We start from the raw sequence: 22,196 nt of genomic DNA, 5'->3' as shown, positions 1-22,196 counted from the left end.
ATGGAGCATCACCTCAGCACTGAAAGAAAGACATTCATTTATATAGCGCCTTTCACGACCTCAGGACGTCCCAAAGCGTTTTACAGCCAATGACTTATTTGAGGTGTAAATAAACAAAGAACTTGCATTCATATAACGCCTTTCACAAGTCTTTCTTTCATTCAGTTAGCAGAGGCAAAATGAGGCAAAAATAAGGGCAGGTGAATGATATGAACATTGGTATATAAAGAAAGAAAGACTTGCATTTGTATAGAAACTTTCACGACCTCAGTGAAGTGTCGTCACTGTTGTGATGTAGGAAAGGTGAAGGACTAAGTTTACTGGAGTAATATATCATTATTGTATTACGATTCAACTTCAGTGTCAGGAGGTAAAATACGTGAAGCAAATAAAGGTGTTTATTTGTAACACTTAAATATACAAACACGAACGGCAAAAGAGCAGTAAGGAATACAGAACCTAGAAACAAATCTGCAGTACGATCAAAAACAGCACAACTGAATTTTAATATTAATCTTTAGTCCAGCATGTGTCAATCACATCCCAGGTTTTCCCCTTTAATAATGAATGCAAAAGGAAAGATTGACCGGGAGCCTGAAAGTTACAAGCAGTTACAATTGCCCTCTGACTGATCTCGGGCACAGGCTAGGTTAAATGAACATTATAACTGCGTTCTAAGCCCAGACTACCAATGAACAATCCCACTAGGAGAATTGTTAGTGAGAATAAAAGTGTTGTACCTTTTTAGCCTTTCCACATTTCCTACATTTGTCTGACTGCCTTTACACATGCACCTGCCTTCACTTCAGAGCCAGAAAACCTCTATCTGCACCTTGCTGGGATTCAACTCAACGGGTTTTGATCCACACACGGGTTGTGTGGATCAATCAAGAGGACAAGGCAGATCTGCCCAGTGAATCGTTCACAGGCAAAAAAAGCCACACTTAATACAGATCAATGTACAGAGAAACTTAAAAAAAAGCAATGGAGGCAAAAATATTTTACGTATACAGTTGCCTGCCTGTCTGTCAAGCAGCTCGTAAAGATGAGAGAAGCCTGGGATCGCAATGGAAATGGCATTGTGCATTTTTCAGCTCCTTTCCTTTCCAACACAACATGGAGTGCCCGCTGCCACCACCAACATTCAGGTTTGAGTTGACAAGTGTGCTGTGCAGTTTTGTTTGTATTCAGCATTTTGCTCTGTTCCATCCGCTGCAGGCCAGCTCCAGAGAGAGAGAGAGAGAGAGACAGCGAGCAATGCCATTACTGCTCTGTAGTGCACTCAGGGTCAGTCAGCAGTGATCAGCAGCACAATCACCAGGGCAGTTATTAGAAAGGTCCTCCTTATCTGTAACAAGACAGAAGTGACATTTTCAAGGCTGCGATCGATAAGATTTTTATTAGAAAGAAAGACTTGCATTTATAAAGCACCTTTCACAACCTCAGGACATTCCAAAGCACTTCAGGGCCAATGATCTACTTTTTGCAGTGTAGTCACTGTTGTAATGTAGGAAATGCCAATTTGCGCACAGCAAGATCCCAGAAACAGCAATTTTTTGTTTTTTTAGTGATGTCGATTGAGGGATAAATATTGCCCTGGACATCGGAGAGAACTCCCCTGCTCTTCTTCGGAATAGTGCCATGGGATCTTTTACATCCACCTGAATGGAGGTGTTCAGCAAGCGGTTACCTAATCAGCGTTTGATCTGTCCAATGCAGAGGTGAACGCAGCACAAACAACAACTGCGGCATACTGCGCAAGGGGAAGTTCGTGTAAAGTATGTGTTTGGGTCTCTAGACAGCGGTGTGGGAGGAGTTATATGGGCACGTGTTCCATCTCCTGCGTCTGCACGGCAAGGTACAAGGGAGGGGCAGCTGGAAGTTACATAGAGTTTACAGCACAGATACAGGCCATTCAGCCCAACTGGTCCATGCTGGTGTTTATGCTCCACATTAGCCTCCGCCCTCCTTACTTCATCTCACCCTATCACCATATCCTTCTATTCCTTTCTCCCTCATGTACTTATCTAGCTTCCCCTTAAATGCATCAATGTTATTTGCCTCAACTACTCCTTGTGGTAGCAAGTTCCACATTCTCAACACTCTCTGGATAAAGAAGCTTCTCCTGAATTCCCTTATTGGATTTATTGGTGATTATCTTATATTTATAGACCCTAGTTTTGGACTTCCCCACAAGTGGAAACATCGTCTCTACGTCTACCCTGTCAAGCCCTTTTATAATCTTACAGGCCTCTATCAGGTCACCCCTCAGCCTTTTCTTTTTTTTAAAAAGAGAAAAGAGCCCCAGCCTGTTCAATCTTTCCTGATCGTTATAATCTCTCAGTTCTGGTGTCACCCATGTAAATCTTTTTTGCACCTTCTCCAATGCCTCTATATCCTTCTTGTAATATGGATACCAGAACTGTGCACAGTACTCCAAGTGTGGTCTAACCAAGGTTCTATACAAGTTTAACTTAACTTTGCTGCTTTTCAATTCTATCCCTCTAGAAGTGAACCCCAGTGCTTGTTTGGAAGAGTGAAGCCGAGTGTCATAAAGGGAACTGTCCTTCCGGAAAGTAGAGTGTGCAGGGGAGGAAACAATGTGTTTGGTAACAGGATCATAGACATGGCAGGTGGTCATCGGGCAAATATGGGGACTAGCGGGGTGGAAGGTGAGGTCTGGGGTACTCTATGAGGGTTGAGGGAGGAGATGGTGGGGTCAGGGCAGAAGCATTAGAACTGAACAGGTCCCGGTCGGCAACCTTCTCCCTGCAACGCTCCGAGATCATTGCGTTCCTCCAATTCTGGCCTCCTGTGCATCCCCTACTTCCTTCTCCCCCACCATTGGCGGCTGTGCCTTCAGTGGCCTAAGCCCAAGCTCTACAAAATAACGGTGGCTACACTTCAAAAAGCAATTAATTGCCAGCAGAGCACCGAGGTCATGAAAAGCACGATATAAATGCAAGTCCTTCCTTTTCTTAAAAGTAAATTTAAAACATGTATTGGGAAGATAAAAGCAAAATACTGCGGATGCTGGAAATCTGAAATAAAAACAGAAAATGCTGGAAATACTCAGCAAGTCAGGGAGCCTCTGTGGAGAAAGAAACAGAGTTAATGTTTCGGGCCTAAGACCTTTTGTCAGAACTGGAAGATGTTAAATAAATCTTTAACATCTTCCAGTTCTGACAAAAGGTCATCAACCTGAAACATTAACTCTGTTTCTTTCTCCACAGAGGCTCCCTGACTTGCTGAGTATTTCCAGCATTTTCTGTTTTTATTTATTATTAATGAATTAGGAAGAACTCATCTCAAAAGCGAGATAAATGCTTTGGAACATTTGCCAAATAGAGACAAAAACATGAGGGATATTCAAAATGCAGTTGGATATTGAAACGGGAGAGCCTGGGGACTGGGCCTTCAATGGGTTGAGGGGCTTTTCCTTGACCGTGACTTTTTTTAATGTTCTTAAAGCATCGTTTACGGGATATCAACTCAATATTAAAGTTAACTTTATGGGTTGGAACAAATTGCTCCTTCAACATAGGATTAAAAGGAAGCATGCACTCAACTATAAACTTTCTGATATGCACAGTCCATTTCTACCTTGGTAGGAAGTTGCACACCAAATACAGTAGAAGTATTCCCTTCTCAGATAGTGGGTCAAAATCTGTAGCTTTTCTTCAGTCTGAAAACAAGAAAGCAAACATTTTTTCAATTAACAAGGTTACTTTCTTCAAAAGAGCAACCTGATAACCAACTCACTGCATTCCCATGCTCCAGATGTGACAACTCACTACATTCCTGTGCTCCAGATGTGACAACTCACTACATTCCTCTGCTCCAGATGAGATAACTCACTAAATTCCTCTGCTCCAGATGAGATAACTCACTGCATTCCTGCACTCCAGATGTGACAACTCATGCATTCCTCTGCTCTAGATGTGATAGTTCACTGCCTTTCCCTGCACTCCAGATGTGATAACTCACTGCATTCCTATGCATCATAGTGAGGTGAGGGTTTGATTCTTGGCCTGATGGCCTCAGGCAATGTGAAATGCCCAGGGCGGGATGATGGCAATAACCAAAGCAAATGATCAAGTGATTAAACAGACTTGCATTTATATAGGGTCTATCATGATCTCAGGACGTCCCAAAGCGCTTTACAGCCAATGAAGTAATTTTGAAGTGTAGTCACGGTTGTAATGTAGGAAACCCGGCAGAAAATTTGCACAAAGCAAGGTCCCACAAACAGCAATGTGATAAATGACCAGATAATCTGTTTTTTTTTAGTGGTTTTGGTTGAGGGATAAATATTGGCCAGGACACCGGGGGGAACTCCTCTGCTCTTCTTTGAAATATTGCCACAGGATCTTTTACATCCACCTGAGAGGGCAGATAGGTCCTCGGTTTAATATCTCATCCGAAAGACAGCACCTCTGACACAGTACTGGCACCGGGAGTGTCAGCCTAGATTTTGTGCTCAAGTCCCTGGAGTGGGACTTGAACCCACGACCTTCTAACTCAGAGGCGAGAGAACTACAGACTGAAGCGTGTGGATGGGCTCAATGAAGGGACGGGAGGGAAGAGCGTGGGTCTTGTTTTGGGGACAGGGCAGGGAGGGAGGGAAGCATGTGACAGGTTGTTGGAAATAATCCCCGCTGTGAGTTTGACCAGTGTCTCTCCCGATTGAGTCACTGTGCTGGGAATGGTGCCCCTCAGCAAAACCTTAATGAGTGGGCCACAGTCTATAGGCAATTTCAATCATCCACAAAAAATTTAAGGTTTACACACAAAAAACTTTAAACCAGAACGGAGTCATTCCAAGAAGGAATGGAAGGGTTTCACAATAAGGACTTTCCAAGCAGTGCGTATGACAGAGGTATAAAATAAAGACACACGACTGTCGGGATATTTTGCCCCTCTCCAATTTGGCTCCTTCCCTCCTGAAGGTACTGTCTTGTGGACGAGTGCGATTCCCTTCCTCCCCCACCAGTGACCACAATTTACGACAACCTTGACCGTGAGTGTGGCCTATCTACCACACGGGGTGGGGAAATCATAGCCGAACCTGGACAGGTCCTTCCCAACGTCCACATGCTCCGTATGTCCAGTGTGGGGGGGGGGGGGCTACTGGAATGACCCCGTGGATCATTTTCCCTTCCGCAACAAATATGACTGTAACACCCCTATCAGCCCAGAGTTTGAACCGGGCAACTTCCTGATCTGTACGGCTCACCTACTCACTGGAAAAACTTGCTGAGCCGTTGTTTGTGGGGCAGCTGATTATTAAAGATTTTTAGGGCCCTGTGAAGCAGCAACCCATTTATCTACTTGCAGAACATGCAAGCCTCTAGACTGTTCAGCAATTGAAATTAAAATGTGCAAAGTTAACTGACAGGAAAATTCCTCCTGGTCATTTCTCAGTGCTGCCAGTTCAATTATTACACACGATCCACAAATGCAGCTTACAATGCAGACTGATAAAAGTTAAAGTAAAAACTGTCGTACTGTATAAAACGTTTTATAATCCCAGTCCTTCTCATCTTCTTCTTCTTCCTCTTCCTCCTCCTCTCCATCTTCTACAACGGAAGTGGGCAACCAATACCATGCTCCCTGTGGGGTAACTATACCCTGTGCACGACAGTAATTGAGGACATTTAGAAAGGCACTTAGAAACATAGAAAATAGGAGCAAGAGTAGGCCATTCGGCTCTTCGGGCCTGCTCCGCCATTCAAAATGATCATGGCTGATCATCTAACTCAGTACCCTGTTCCCGCTTTTTCCCCATATCCCTTGATCCCTTTCGCATTTAGAAATATATCTATCTCCTTCTTTGAATACATCTAATGACTTGGCCTCCACTGTCTTCTGTGGTAGAGAATTAATAAGTAAACAAATTTAAGTTTTCGTATAATCACACATCTATATCGTGACACCGTTGTACAGTTTGGTTGCGCAGTGTTTGCGGGAGGAGTGCGCTGATATATTCAGGTTCCTCAGCATGGCTGTAGGAGCAAATGGGGGGGCGGTCAAAGAGCTCAGGTAACTTGTTACCTCTTGGTCTCTGAGGACCTGGGAGCCAAGGGATTGGGGTGGGGGCAGGGGGGAGGGGGGAGGGAAGAAGTTTTGTTTACCGGTGGTCATGTTGGTTGTCTATATTGCCAGCATTCATGGCAACAGTGAACGCGTTCTATCAAATCGACAGTCCTTGCCTCGAGGTGCAGTTTGCTTTCTCTGGTACACCAACAAAACAAAACATTTGCAGATCCCATCATCAGACGAGTTGTGAAGAAAGAAACTTGAGTCAGAAAAAGGGACTGCTGTGAGAAAAAGAGAGAGAAAGAAGGGGAAAAATATTTGAAGCAGGGGAAGAGACAGGGCTGCGGGAAGAGACAGGGCTGCGGGATTAGTTTTGGATTGCTCTAGCCAAGAGCCAGCACAGACGCAGTAGTGCTGCAAATGGTGGTTCTATGGGTGGGTTGCTGTATAAAAAGACTTGCATTTCTATAGCGTCTTTCACAACCTCAGGACGTCCCAAAGCGCTTTACAGCCAATGAAGTACGTTTGAAGTCACTGTTGTAATGTAGGGAAACGTGGCAGCCAATTTGCGCACAGCAAGGTCCCACAAACAGCAATGTGATCATTGACCAGATAATCTGTTTTTAGTGATGTTGGTTGGGGAAAAAATATTGGCCAGGACACCAGGAAGAACTCCCCTGTTCTTCTTCGAAATAGTGCAGTGGGATCTTTTACGGCCACCTGAGAGAGCAGACAGGACCTCGGTTTAGCGTCTCATCCGAAAGACAGATTATCTAATGAGAAAGGAAAGTACTAAAAAAAGAATATTTTTCAAATTTAAACTGGAACAGTGTTGGACAGTTTAAAGTGAGAAAAGTCAGCAGAATAAGATGTCATTCGAGGCTTTCCATACTCAACCCTGAAAGTGACTGTGATTCCAATCAAAGAGTGACATCATTATCAGTTCAATTTTTCTATCCTTGTGGCCTTTTAGAGCTGGATCAAATTAGCGTCAATCATTTTGAATGTCTTAGATTATGTGAGTGGTCAAAACTATGGCAGATGGGAGTTCAATATGGGCAAGTGTGAGGTCATCCACTTTGGACCCAAGAAAGACAAATCGGAGCATTTTCTAAATGGTGAGAAACTAGGAACTGTGGAGGAGCAGAGAGATTTGTGAGTCCAAGTACACAAATCGTGTAAAGCTAGTAGACAGGTACAAAAAGCAATGAAAAAGGCTAATGGAATGCTGGTCTTTATTTCAAGGGAGCTGGATTGCAAAGGGGAGGAAATTATGCTTTCATTGTGTAGAGTCTTGCTCAGACCCCATCTAGAGCACTGGGTTAAGTTCTGGGCACCACACCTCAGGAAGGATATATTGGCCTTGGAGGGGGTGCAGCGCAGATTCACCAGAATGATACCAGGGCTTAAAGGGTTAGTTTCTGAGAAGAGGTTGCATAAACTTGGCTTGTATTCCAGTGCGTATAGGAGGAGATTGAGGAGTGATCTGATTGAGGTGTTTACAATGTTAAAAGGATTGGATAGGATAGATACAGAGAAACTATTTCCTCTGTTAGGGGGAATCAAGGACGAGGGGGACATAATCTTAAAATTAGAGCTAGGCTATTCGGAGTGAAATCAGGAAGCACTTTTCCACACAAAGGGTAGCAGAAATCTGGAACTCTCTGTCCCAAAAGGCTGTGGATGCTGAGGGATATTGGAGCTTTCAAGACTGAGATGGATAGATTTTTGTTAGGTATGGGTATCATGGGATATGGCAGGTACCTATTTGAGGGGTTGAGGTACCTATCAACCATGATCTAATTGAATGGCGGAGCAGGCTCCAGGGACTGAATGCCCAACTCCTGTTCCTACGTTCCAATCATGCAGAAAGTCACAGTTGGGATACCTTCTCTGTATCTAGCTGTTGACAGGCACCCTGGCTCTTCCTTAGATCTCCTTCCATCTGAAGCTGTTCCTGTTTTTGTCTGACATGTAGCCTGGAAAGCCAGAAGGAAAAATAGCCAAATTGAAACCAATAGATGATTTTTTTTTATATAAGCACAGCCAAGATTGAATGACACAAAATGAAGAAATTAATCATCGCTTCCTGGATTTCCTGACTCGACTTACTTTAATTTTATTTGTTTTAAGTCAAAGAAAAAGCAAATACAAGTAAACCAACTGTGGTGACAGGAGGACTGAATTTAAAAAAAGATAAGACTTGGATGCATTTTGGAAGGAAGAATGAGAAGAAGCAATATAAAATAAATGGTACAATTTTAAAGGAGGAACAGGCACAGAGAGACCCGGGAGCTTACATACAGAAATCTTTGAAGGTGGCAGGACAAGTTGAGAAGGCTGTTAAAAAGGCTGTTAAAAAGGCATATGGGATCCTTGGCTTTATAAACAGAGCTATAGAGTACAAAAGCAAGGAAGTTATGCTAAATCTTTATAAATCACTGGTTAGGCCCCAGCTGGAGTATTGTGTGCAATTCTGGGTGCCACACTTTAGGAAGGATGTGAAGGCCTTGGAGAGGGTGCAGAGGCGATTTACTAGAATGGTACCAGGGATGTGGGACTTCAGTTACATGGAGAGACTGGAGAAGCCGGGATTGTTCTCCTTAGAGCAGAGAAGGTTAAAGAGAGATTTAATAGAGGTGTTCAAAATCACGAAGGATTTTGATAGAGTAAATAAGGAGAAACTGTTTCCAGTGGCAGAAGGGTCAGTAACCAGAGGACACAGATTTAAGGTAATTGGCAAAAGATCCAGAGGTGAGATGGGGAGAATTTTTTTTTCCCAGCGAATTGTTGTGATCTGGAATGCGCTGCCTGAAAGGGTGGTGGAAGCAGAGTCAATGTAACTTTCAAAAGGGAATTGGATAAATACATGAAGGGGAGAAAATTGCAGGGCTATGGGGAAAGAGCAGGGGAGTGGGTCTAATTGGATAGTTCTTTCCAAGAACCAGCACAGGCACAATGGGTTGAATGGCCTCCTTCTGTGCTTTAAGATTCTATTAAGACTGAGGCCCTGTCTGTCAGATGAGATAAAAATGTAAAAGGTCCCACGGCACTGCTCAAAGAAGAGTGGGGGAGTTCACCCAATGTCCTGGCCAACATTCATCACTCAAGCGACACTAAAAGCAGACCATTACTATTTGTGGGATCTTGATGTGTGCAGTATAGCTGCCACATTTGCCTAAATAACAATCATTGCACTCCAAAAAAGTTTTTAAAAAATGCCAAGTGCTGTGGGAGTTTCTAAGAACACAATACGGTGCTGTTCTTTCTTCTGAAATTTATGGAATATTTTGTCATCACACATTAAATTATAATGCAGTAAAACTTTATTTCAATGCTGGGCTCAGCTCATGTGTTGAAGTCAGGGGAACATCAGCTCATACCCTCCCCCACCTCACTGTGATGTCAATCCGAAACGGGCATAGGGACTGTCCCAACATTTGCTCGCATCTAGATGGACAGAACAAACATTTAATATTAAACGAGAATGGTTTCCGCTAAGAAGGGGTAGGAAATCAGTGTCCCTAAAGTCGGGGAAGGACGGGTGATGCGAGAGGGAAGTCGGTGATACAATAATCAGACCTGGACTCTGGGCGCACCAGGGTCGATGGGCTGGGTGACCCTTTCTCACTCTGGATATTCTTGTGCTTTTAAACTTGACCTTCAGTTCTTTCTTGAGGAACTGGTAGATATGAGGGGAGTGATAAACCTCACAATAATGATTTTCATGACATATTTGTTGAGTTAACCCCGAGCATTATAGTGACTAGAATCTGTACATTAGATGCAATGGGTTATACAGTGAGGCAGTTCTGAGGAGAAGAAAATACATTAATGGCCCAGAAATTGCTGGAGTGGGGCATCTCGCAGCAAACGCAGTGAATTTGATTTTTTTTCCCTCACCCTTCAAATCGTATTATTTTTTGCACCGTAACTTGCTGGCTGTGCGAGCTTATAACGGGGCGGTGAGAACAATGGGGCATCTGGGACCTTGGCGAATAACGGAACCAACAGTCTATCTCCTTAATCAATGAGATTTAAGGATAGAGAAAGAAACAGAGCGAACGACTGAGAAGGAAATCGGGTGAATTAAAGTTGAATTAAATACAGAAAAATAAATAAAGAGAGGGAAAGAAAGATTGGATTGAGAGAGAGGAAAAAAAAGACAGAAAGGAAAAATAAGAAAAAAATGTAAAATTTGAAAAAGCTGTAGGAATAATTTACTACCTGCAGGAGTGAGACTCCATAGTTTCAACTGTTCCCTTTCTGGGTCTCCTAATGTTGAGTTTCATGTCAGGACCATCATTAACATGATCCTTACGACATGAATTACCAGCCCTAACTGTCTATGGCGAGATTCATTCATAGTTACGGCATAAATCCAGCAATTTCTTGACACTCTCAAGGAGATTGAGGGCGAGCTCCCGTTTTTGCGAGGATAACGGCGGAGTGGCACAAATTGTCCAGCAATTTGTGGCGATTCGCAATTCACGGCTTATCTCTTCCTCACCACAAAAGGCTGGGTTATTTACGCATTAATAATGGTGGGCGCCAATAAACTCACTGTTATTTTCCCAGCAAATTCTGGGCCAATGAGTAATTGAACCAAGACATCAAATGCTGAAAGTGATTAATATTACTAGTCAATTACCCATGGTGTTGTACACAGGAAGTTAAGACCAAGTGTAGTGCTCAGCTGAAGCGGGGGATAATCAGACCAGAATGCACAGACGTAATTCAGTCCCCATTTTAAAATCATGCACTCTATCCTTTTTATATTTCCATTATAACTTCCCATGTCCACACTTATAGTGGAAACTGCCTACGTAAACTTATCACACTGTAATTATACCATCCTGCCAGTGGTGGCACTGCAGTGGCCCCACTGTTGGGGAAGGGTATGATTATAGTGTGACAAGTTTATATAGGCAGTTTCCATTCTAAATATGGACATAGGAATTTATAATGGAAAAGTTGACAAGAAGAGTGTGCAGTCATTAGAGTTTTAACATATTAAAATAGATTATGGTTCACAAACTGCACTTTTTTCTCTTTAGCTTAATTTTCAAAGTTCTACAAAAACACGCTTTGCATTAAATATATATGATTCAGGCAGCCATGTACTGTACCTATATTCATTAAGGGCGAGTGCCTCCGCTTGTTTTTTCACTTGTGACATTCGTCTGTGATGTTCCGATTTTTCTTCAGCTTTCCGTTTTACTGCCGCCTCATGGCCAATTCCACTGCGTCCTTCAACGGTAAAATGTCACACAATAAACAGCCTGCGTACTAGTCAACCACACATTGCAACAAGATTGGAAGCAATGTTGCTGCCCTTTTATAAAGCAGGAAGCAGCGCTGCTGTTTATTACTGAGGTAAATTATGTTTTATTTGCTTGTTCCTCAAGTACAAAAACTTGAAATTCAACACAACGATAATTGAGCCCCACTCCATCCAGGGCCCATGTCTTATTATTCTATCATAGACTCATCCCCCTCAATCAAAGTCCACGTCTTATTATTGTATTATAGACTCACTCCCTCAAAGTCCATGTCTAATTATTGTACGTAATCCTAAACTGACATACTGCAGTTTGCCTTAATTTGTGTCTGCTGAAATGATCAGGGAGAAACCCCCAGAACATAGGAACAGGAGGAGGCCATTCAGCCTCTTGAGCCTGTTCCACCATTCATTAAGATCATGGCTGATCTCTTTCCTAACTTCATCCACCCGCCTTGGCTCCATATCCTTTAATACCCTTGGCTAGCAATAATCTATCACTCTCAGATTTAAATCTCTTTGGACCTCCACTGTTCCTAGCTTTTCACCATTTAAGAAATACTCGGATTGATTTATTTTGGTTCAAATTAGATGACCTTATACTTTCCAGCATCGAAATCCATCTGCCACAGTTTTGCCTCCTCACTTAATCTATCAGAAGGAAGGGACACTCCAAATTATCTATGCAGCTGCCTCAATCTCCCCCCGTCACCTCCTCCTCCAACCTCTCAGCCCCTTCCTCTCTCCAGACCTGATATATCACCCCGGTCCCATCTCCCTTCCCCTAGTCCTCACCAGGCTCATCATCTCTGTGAAACCCATCTCCTGCCTCTCTCAATCCCTCCCCACCCAATTCCTGACAACTCAACGACTTTTCCTTGCTCACTGACATTGTAAATGATGCAGCATAATCTATTCGCATCACAATCTTTGGCATGTTCAATGTGGGTTAAGTACTGGATCTGAATGCTTAAACGTGCATCTAAAATACAAATGAACAGACTCGGGACCAGAGCTGTTGAAGTGAGAAAGCGGTGGTCCATCTGAAACATCATGGTGAACTGTGTTTAACTTACCTGTTTTGATCTGTAGTGGAATAGGTTCAACAATTCCGTTTCCTGCAAAAGCAAACATTGCAGTTAAGAGATTTTATCATTACTATGTCAGTTCACTCCTGAAGTTGATGTTAAAACACAGTATGAACTCTTATCAGTGGAGTAACTTTTTAATAATTTTAAATGATACACACGCATTGTATAACTTGTGGGGGGGGGGGGGGGGGGGGGGGGGAGTCCAAAACTAGGGGCCATAAATATAAGATAGTCACTAATAAATCCAATTGGGAATTCAGGAGAAGCTTCTTTACCCAGAGTGTGGTGAGAATGTGGAATTTGCTACCACAGTGGAATAATTGAGGCGAAAAGCATTGATGCATTTAAGGGGAATCTAGATAAACATATGAGGGAGAAAGGAATAGAAGGGTGTGGTGATAGGGTGAGATGAAGAGGGGTGGGAGGAGGCTCGTGTGGAGTATAAACACCGGCACAGACTAGTTGGGCCGAATGGCCTGTTTCTGTGTTGTAAAATCCTATATAACAGGATTATAAAGAAAGAGACTTCAATAAGCATGAAAACAATAACAGAAAACGTTGCAAACACTCAGCAGGTTAGGCAACATCTGTGGAGAGAACAGATGAGTTAATGTTTCAGGTGTGGACCCTTCCTGTCTGACCTGCTGAATGTTTCCTGCATTTTCTGATTCTGATTTCCAGCAACTGCAGTGTTTTTGCTTTATCCTTAAATAGGTGTACAAAATTATGAAGGGTTTTGATAGGGAGAAACTGTTTCCACTGGCAGGAGGGTCGGTAACCAGAGGACACAGATTTAAGGTAATTGGCAAAAGAACCAGAGGAGAGAGAATTGTTTTTACGGAGCAAGTTATTATAATCTGGAATGCACTGCCTGAAAGGGAAGCAGGTTCAATATAACTTTCAAAAGGGAAGTGTATATTTGAAAAGGAAAAATTTGCAGGGCTATGGGAAAAGTGCAGGGGAGTGGGACTAATTGGGTAGCTCTTTCAAAGAGCCGGCACAGGCAGGATGGGGCGAATGGCCTCTTTCTATGTTGTATGATTCAACGATTCTAAGCATGTTGGCCTACTAGCAATACTGGACACAAAGCAGCATTTGTATTTAAAGTCTCCTCCTTTAAAAAGCTCCTCCAGACCCATCTTTTTCACCAGGCTTTCGATCACCTCTCACGGTTTGGCATCTAGTTGCTCCTATCCATTTCCATTTGAGAGGTGTGTTGGAATGTTAAAGGTGCTTCATAAATGCAAAGTGTTGTTAGCTGAGAATATATAATGACTCAATTGGTATATGTTGTGTGCCAGTCAAACAGAAAGGAAATTTGTAGATGCATTCATCATATTCAGCTTCGCTATCCTTACCCACTTAATAAGAATCATAGAAAGGTTACAGCACGGTAGGAGGCCTTTCGGCCCATTGAGTATGCTCCGGCTCTATACAAGAGCAATCCAGCTAGTCCCACTCCCCTGCCCTATCCTCATAGCCCTGCAAATTTTTTCCTTTCAAGTACTTATCCAGTTCCCTTTTGAAAGCCATGATTGAATCTGCCTCCACCACTCCTCGGGCACTGCATTCCAGATCCTAACCATTCGCTGTGTAAAAAAGTTTTTCCTCGTGTCACCTTTGGTTCTTTTGCCAATCACCTTAAATCTATGTCATCTGGTTCTTAACCCTTCCGCCAATGGGAACAGTTTCTCTCTGTTTACTCTGTCTAGACCCTTCATGATTTTGAATACCTCTATCAAATCTCCTTGCAACCGTCTCTGTTCCAAGGAGAACAACCCCAGCTTCTCCAATCTATCTGTATAACTAAAGTCCCTCATCCCTGGAATCATTTTAGTAAATCTCCTCTGCACCCTCTCCAAGGCCTTCACATCCTTCCTAAAGTGCGGTGCCCAGAACCGGACACAATACTCCAGCTGTGGCCGAACCAGTGTTTTATAAAGATTCATCATCACTTCCTTGCTTTTGTACTCTATGCCTCTATTTATAAAGCCCAGGATCCTGTGTGCTTTTTTAACTGCTTTCTCAACCTGCCCTGCCACCTTCAACGATTTGTGCACATATACCCCCAGATCTCTGTTCCTGTACCCCTTTTAGAATTGTGCCCTCTAGTTTATATTGCCTCTCCTCAGTCTTCTTACCGAAAAGTATCACTTTGCATTTTTCTGCGTTAAATTTCATCTGCCACGTGTCCGCCCATGCCATCAGCCTGTCTATATCCTCTTGAAGTCTATCACTATCCTCCTCATTGTTTACTACCCTTCCAAGTTTTGTGTCATCTGTAAATTTGGAAATTGTGTCCTGTACACCCAAGTCCAAGTTATTGATATATATCAAGAAAAGCAGTGGCCCAGATTAGTTAAACACAATTTGCCTTTAACAAATCTGTGCTGGCTTTCCCTAATCAATCCACACTCGTCCAAGTGATTATTAATTCTGTCCCGGATTATCATTTCTAAAAGTTTCCCCATCACTGAGGTTAAACTGACTGGCCTGTAGTTGCTGGGTTTATCCTTACACCCTTTTTTGAACAAGGGTGTAACATTTGCAATTCTCTGGTACCACCCGCGTATCTAAGGATGTTTGGAAGATTATGGCCAGTACTTCTGCAATTTCTACCCTTACTTCCCTAGCAACCTAGGTTGCATCCCATCCATCTCGCGCCAGATAAGTGCCAGGCAATGACCATCTCCAACAAGAGAGAGTCTAACCACCTCCCCCTGACATTCAACGGCATTACCATCGCCGAATCCCCCACCATCAACATCCTGGGGGTCACCATTGACCAGAAACTTAACTGGACCAGCCATATAAATACTGTGGCTACGAGAGCAGGTCAGAGGCTGGGTATTCTGCGGCGAGTGACTCACCTCCTGACTCCCCAAAGCCTTTCCACCATCTACAAGGCACAAGTCAGGAGTGTGATGGAATACTCTCCACTTGCCTGGATGAGTGCAGCTCCAACAACACTCAAGAAGCTCGACACCATCCAAGATAAAGCAGCCCGCTTGATTGGCACCCCATCCACCACCCTGAACATTCACTCCCTTCACCACCGGCGCACCGTGGCTGCAGTGTGCACTATCCACAGGATGCACTGCAGCAACTCGCCAAGGCTTCTTCGACAGCACCTCCCAAACCCGCGACCTCTACCACCTAGAAGGACAAGAGCAGCAGGCACATGGGAACAACACCACCTGCATGTTCCCCTCCAAGTCACACACCATCCCGACTTGGAAATATATCGCCGTTCCTTCATTGTCGCTGGGTCAAAATCCTGGAACTCCCTTCCTAACAGCACTGTGGGAGAACCGTCACCACACGGACTGCAGCGGTTCAAGAAGGCGGCTCACCACCACCTTCTCAAGGGCAATTAGGGATGGGCAATAAATGCTGGCCTCACCAGCGACGCCCACATCCCGTGAACGAATAAAAAAAAAATTGGGTGACTTATCTACTTTAAGTACAGCTAGCCTTTCTATTACCTCTTCTTTATCAATTTTTAGCCCATCCAGGAGCTCAATTATATCTTCCTTTAATGAGGTTCTGGTAGCATCTTCTTCCTTGGTAAAGACAGATGCAAAGTACTCATTTAGTACCTCGGCCATCTGCTCTGCCTCCATGAGTAGATCGCCTTTATGTTCCCTAATCGGCCCCACCCATCCTCTTACTTCCCACTTACTGTTTAGATGCCTGTAGAAGACTTTTGGATTCCCTTTTATGTTGGCTGCCAGTCTATTTTCATAACCTCTCTTTGCCCCTCTTATTTCCTTTTTCACTTCCCCTCTGAACTTTCTATATTCAGCCTCGATCTCACTTGTGTTAACAACCTGACATCTGTCATATGCCCCTTTTTTCCGTTTCATCTTACTCGTTATCTCTTTTGTCATCCAGGGAGTCTGGCTTTAGTTGCCCTACCTTTCTGCCTCGTGGGAAAGTGCCTAGACTGTACCCAAACCATCTCCTCCGCCCACTGTTTAATTACAGTTTTGCTTGCCAATCTTTGACTCCAATTTACCCAGGCCAGATCTGTTCTCATCCCATTGAAACTAGCCCTCCTCCCATTGAGTATTTTCACTTTAGAGTGGTCCGTGTGCTTTTCCATAGCTATTCTAAACCTTATGATACTATGATCGCTGCTCCCTAAATGCTCTCCCCACTGACACTTGTTCCACTTGGCCCACCTCATTCCCTAGAACCAAGTCCAGCATTGCCTCCTTCCTCGTTGGGCCAGAAACATACTAGTCAAGAAAATTATCCTGAACACATTTCAAAAATTCCTCCCCCTCTTTACCCCTTATATTATTATTGTTATCCCAGTCTATATTAGGATAGTTGAAGTCCCCAGTTATCACTACTCTATAGCTTTTGCATCTCTCCATAATTTCCCTGCAAATTTACTCCTCTAGTTGGCGGCCTATAGAATACACACAGTAGTATAATGGCACCTCTTTTATTTCTTAATTCTAACCAAATAGATTCTGTCCTTGACCCTTCCAGGACATCCTCTCTATCCAATACTGTAATATTCTCCTTAATCAATACTGCCACCCCCCCCTCCTTTCTTTCTTTCCCTATCTTTCCTGAACACCTTGTATCCAGGAATATTTAGTACCTAATCCTGCCCTTTTTTGAGCCATGACATTGTATTCCCATATGGCTATTTGAGCCTGCAGCTCACCGACCTTGTTTACCACGCTTCGTGCGTTTACACACATGCACTGCAAACTGATCCTAGACTTTCTTATACTCTTAGTCTGATCTCACCTAATACTGTACTATTACTTGCTCTAGTGCTATTTATCTCCCCCAATCTTTTATGCCCCTTGTTTCTCCTTTCCAATGCTGCATCCTGGTATCTATCCCCCTGCCAAATTAGTTTAAACCCCCCCTGCCTCCCCCCCCAACAGCACTAGTGAACCTCCCCGTGAGGACATTGGTCCCAGCTCCATTGAGGTGCAACCCTTCCAGCCTTTACAGGTCCCACCTTCCCCAGAACCGGTCCCAATGCCCCAGGAATCTAAAGCCCTCCCTCCTGTACCATCTCTCCAGCCACGCATTCATCTGCTCTATTCTCCTATTTCTATACTCACTAGCACGTGGCACCAGGAGTAATCCGGAGATTACTACCTTTGAGGACCTGCTTCCTAATCTCTTTCCTAACTCCTTAAAATCTGCCGACAGGACCCTCTTTCTACCTATGTCAGTACCCATATAAGGTACCCTTGATTTGCCAGCAATAATAACTCCCTGCCTTGCCTGATTGAGTACTGTAAACAATTTTACAACACCAAGTTATAGTCCAACAATTTTTATTTGAAACCTACAAGCTTTCGGAGGCTTCCTCCTTCCTCAGGTAAATGTCAAGAGCTCTTGACATTTACCTGAGGAAGGAGGAAGCCTCCGAAAGCTTGTAGATTTCAAATAAAAATTGTTGGACTATAACTTGGTGTTGTAAAATTGTTTACAATTGTCAACCCCAGTCCATCACCGGCATCTCCACATCCTGATTGAGTACGGTAGTGTAGTGGTTATGTATTGGACAGATAATCAACAACAATTTGTATCTATATAGCACCTTTAACATAGTAAAACGTGCCAAGGTACTTCACAGGAGCGTTATTAGACAAAATTTTACAGCCAGACACAGGAGACATTAGGAAAGGTCAAAGAGGTAGGTTTTAAGGAGCGTCTTAAAGGAGGGGAGAGAGGCAGAGAGGTTTAAGGGGGGAATTCCAGAGCTTAGGGCCTAGGCAGCTGAAGGCGCAGCTGCCAATAGTGTAGCGATGTAAATCGTGCAGATTTCCATCGTTCAGAGCGATATGCAATAGGCCAGAATTGGAGGAGCGCAGAGGCCTCGGAGGGTTAAAGGACACAGCTCCTTTAACCTGTAGTAAGCTATCGTCAAGCTTACTCATCTTTCCCTGATCTAACACTAAGGAGGGACACCAATGCCATCACTCACTCGTCAGCAGCCTTTTCTGCTTTGCTATACATATTGACATCAGAGCAGTTATCTGATATCTCCTTCATAAACTTCAGCTCATTCCTATCTCTGTAACCTTCGCCAGCCCTACAACGCTCCGCGATCTCTGCACTTCTCCAATTCTGGCCTCTTGCGCATCCCTGATTTTCATCGCTCCGCCATTGGCGGTAGTGTCTTCAGTTGTCTCGGCCCTAAGCTCTGGAATTCCCTCCCTAAACCTCTCCTCCTTTAAGACGCTCCTTAAAACCTACCTCTTTGACCAAGCTTTTGGTCACCTGTCCTAATATCTCCTTATGTGGCTCATGTCAAATTTTGTTTGATAATCGCTCCTGTGAAGCGGCTTGGGACATTTTACTCCATTAAAGGCGCTATATAAATACAAGTTGTTGTTATCCTATGAAATGATAGGAATGATTCAAACCCTACATAAGCTACATTATTTAAAATTGTGTATTTTTAGTTGTCATATATTATAGCAAGATTTTACCATTTGCAATAAAGTACAAAAATCCTTTGATTAAATGCTGCTCTTGGCACATACATCCCTTCAGAGACAAATTCAAAGACAATCTAGGATGACTGGACATGTACCACTCTTGCCAAGGCCCTGGCCTTCTTTATAGCCCATCTTCTGAAGCAATGCAAAGCCCTTGTTTTCACTTCCCAACGAACTCTTCAACATGCTATCGCGCCTCTCCTCCTCCACTTCTTTTTTGCTCTTCTGCTTGTTTTCCAGGATCATCTCCAGCTCACGATCTCTCTTAAGGGCTGCTTCTTTCACTCTTCTGATCATTAACAGTCCTGGCTTGACATCTTGCCTAGGGGAATAAGAATGGCACCATTAGCTTTTACTATCACCCCCTTCCCTTCTTTCTCAGACACGTTGACTCCCTGCTGGGGCACAGTTTCATGGCAGCCAGTAGTTCCCCACAAGGGACCATTCTTCATGTATGTGGGTGCCTATTTGACCACGGTGTACATCTCAGCTGTGACTGACATCTCAACGCATGCATTTCCATCTGGTGTTGCTGGACAGTGATTGGGAGCAGGAAGCCCAAGCAATTTTCCTCCTCCCTAACCCAGGGACACTGAGGGCAATTGAAGCAACTCTACTGCCGCATTGGCTGAGATCAACAAACTCAGCACAGACAAGGGATGAAACTGTGACCTATAGAATCATACAGTACAGCAGGAGGCCATTCAGCCCGTTGTGCATGTGTCAGCTGTTTGAAAGAGCTATCCAATACGTCCCACTCCCCTGCAAATTTTTCCTTTTCAAGTATATATCTAATTCCCTTTTGAAAATTATTATTGAATCTGCTTCCACCACCATTTCAGGCAGTGCATTCTAGATCATAACAATTCGGTGCACAAAAAAAAATTCTCCTCGTCTCCCCCCTGGTTCTTTTGCTAATTATCTTAAATCTGTGTCCTCTGGTTACCGACCCTCCTGCTAGTGGAAACAGATACTCCCTATTTACTCTATCAAAACCCTTCATAATTTTGAACACCTCTATTAAATCTCCCCTTAACCGTCTCTGCTCTAAGGAGAACAATCCCAGCTTCTCCAGTCTCTCCACATAACTGAAGTCCCTCAGCCCTGGTATTATGCCTTGACATACTTCCTAAAGTGTGATGCCCAGAATTGGGCACAATATTCCAGCTGAGGCCTAACCAGTGATTTATAAAAGTTTGGCATCACTTCCTGGGCTTCGTAAGTAGAGAGTGCCCACCTTAGTTTACAACTGGGGGAAGAGCAATAAATAATGCCTTGCCAGCGTCGCCCACATCCCGAGAACAAAAAACAAGTACCTTTTCAAGTGGATGCAAAAGATCCCATGGCATTATTCAAAGAGCAGAGAGTTCTCCTAGTGCCCTGGCCAACGTTCAACCCTCAATCACCACGACCAAAACAGATTAACTAGTCATTCAACTCATTGCTGCTTGTGGGAGCTTGCTGTGCGAAAATTGGCTGCCATATTTGCCTACAAGTGACTATACTTCAAAAGTAATTCATTGCTGTGAAATACTTTGGAATGTCTGAGGACGTAAAAGCCATCATTGCAAGTTCTTTCTTACAATTGAGCCTATATTGCTCAATATTCTGCAAATTATATGGCTAAGTATTATTCCAACCCTCTACGTAACCTTAATATGGCGTTTAGTTCTGTTATCATAGTTGCTAAAGTACCGTGAACAAATCTTTGTGTCTATCTTCATCTATGTTGACTCGAACATTTCACTCATCGTAATGCAGTTTGAAGCAGGCAGTTTAAAATAGTTGAGGGGCCAGAAATACAAGATTAAATGTAAGAAATTTAGAACCACGAGAAACTTCTTCACAGAGTTGTGAGGCTGTGGAATTTACTTCCAGGGTTAGTGGTTGAGGCAGAAAATATGTCAACATTCAAGATTAGATTTAGGTGTCAGCCATAGCTCAGTGGGTAACACTCTCGCCTCTGGGTCAGAAGGTTTCGGGTTTAATTCCCACGCCAGAGACTTGAGCCCATAATCTAGGTTAACACTTCAGTATAGTACTGTCGGAGGTGCTGTCTTTCGGATGAAATGTTAAACCAGGTGGACGTAAAAGATCCCATGGCTTTATTCGAAGAAGAGCAGGGGAGTTCTCCCTGATGTCCTGGCCAATATTTATCCCTCAACCAATCTCAATAAAACAGATGGTCATTTATTGGCTCCCCCACCCCCCGGAACTTGTGTCTGGGCCACGGTGTGGCCCGAAATTTGTAAGCCCCCGACAGGCGAACTGCGTCGGAGTGTGTGTTCCTGATTTATTCTGACATGGCTCAGGGGGGATTTACTTCGGTCTTTTCCATTCTGGAGGCACAGGAATCGGGCCCGGTTTGAGATGCTAAGGAAGTTAGGGCTCAATATGTCAGACTGCAACTGCTGGGAATTACTGGCACATTCTACACGGTCAACACAGGCAGGCTTTCTGCTGCAGTAGCAGGGATGGTTTGGGCAGTCCTGCACACCTCAGATTAGGCCATTAAAACCTTCATAACTCACCATTGATTTCAGGTCATAACCACTGCTGCCATTTTTTCCAGACAGCAGATGCTGGTAATTGTTCTGATGTTGCCATTTACAGCTCCCATCTTTTTATTTCTTAACCTTCCTTGCCTTGCAACATCACCCTTTTTTGTCATTTAATCACTCTTGACCTTCCCTTTCGTTCCTTTCTCCCCTCCCCCTGGCTCCGTACTTGCTTAAAAACTGTTAAAACTTCTTCCAGTTCTGACGAATTGACCTTAATAGTTAACTCTCTTCCTCGCTCCACAGAGGCTGCCTGATCCGCCGGGTGTTTCCAGCATTTTCTGTTTTTATTTCAGAGATACCTCTGCTCTGAGTGCCTCAGTAACACACCCACTCAACCACTGGGCAGTATATAATATATATAACCCTGGTTGAGGCAGAAAACTATGTTAAGATTCAAGATTAGATTGGATAGGTGGATGAAGGAAAAGGGGGTTGAGGGGTGAGGAAATGTGACTGGAACTATAAACAATGGCCGGGCCTGTTCCTCTGCTGTAATATTCAACGTGACATGAATGCTTCCCTTCCCCCCAAACCAGGCCCAACCCCCGGACCCCGGGTCAACAATCCGAGCGCTTACTGCAAATTGACAAACGCGTCCGACATGTAATCCTCATCCTCCTCCTGAGCCGCCATCTTCCCCGCTCGGGTCCGTCTGAACCCCTAACCCGCAGGCTGGGGGGGGGGGGGGGGGGGGCGTGAGTCTGCGCGCGCACGCGCGCGGCGAGAGTGGGCGAGGACGCAG

At 43.9% G+C, this 22,196-nt stretch overlaps 1 protein-coding gene across 2 annotated transcripts; it reads right to left on the bottom strand.

The window, feature by feature from the left end:
• Positions 1-380: 380 nt before the first annotated feature.
• gpatch11 (G patch domain containing 11) lies at positions 381-22,147 on the bottom strand. 2 transcript variants are annotated; one of them, XM_067984112.1, is made up of 8 exons: positions 22,032-22,146; positions 18,989-19,215; positions 12,397-12,438; positions 11,169-11,289; positions 7,928-8,018; positions 5,509-5,631; positions 3,604-3,685; positions 381-1,348 (listed from the first exon to the last, which is right to left on the bottom strand). In XM_067984112.1, the coding sequence occupies exons 1-8, from the start codon at positions 22,085-22,087 to the stop codon at positions 1,293-1,295; spliced, it is 798 nt and encodes a 265-aa protein (XP_067840213.1). In that variant the 5' UTR covers positions 22,088-22,146; the 3' UTR covers positions 381-1,292. The 2 variants fall into 2 exon arrangements, with proteins under 2 accessions (XP_067840213.1, XP_067840214.1); XM_067984113.1 differs by lacking the exon at positions 5,509-5,631 and having other exon boundaries at positions 22,032-22,147.
• Positions 22,148-22,196: the final 49 nt, after the last annotated feature.

This window comes from Heptranchias perlo, chromosome 5, assembly GCF_035084215.1.
Source record: "Heptranchias perlo isolate sHepPer1 chromosome 5, sHepPer1.hap1, whole genome shotgun sequence".
Lineage (NCBI taxonomy): Eukaryota > Metazoa > Chordata > Chondrichthyes > Hexanchiformes > Hexanchidae > Heptranchias > Heptranchias perlo.
This window is presented reverse-complemented; position numbering and strand designations above follow the sequence as displayed.

Coding starts and splice junctions, on each gene's coding strand:
- gpatch11 (XM_067984112.1), bottom strand. CDS start 22,087: ATGGCGGCTCAGGAGGAGGATGAGGATTACATGTCGGACGCGTTTGTC. Junction 12,439..18,988: donor CCAGGGCCTTGGCAAGAGTG/GTACATGTCCAG, acceptor TTGCTTTTGCAG/GAAACGGAATTGTTGAACCT. Junction 11,290..12,396: donor TCCACTACAGATCAAAACAG/GTAAGTTAAACA, acceptor TTACCGTTGAAG/GACGCAGTGGAATTGGCCAT.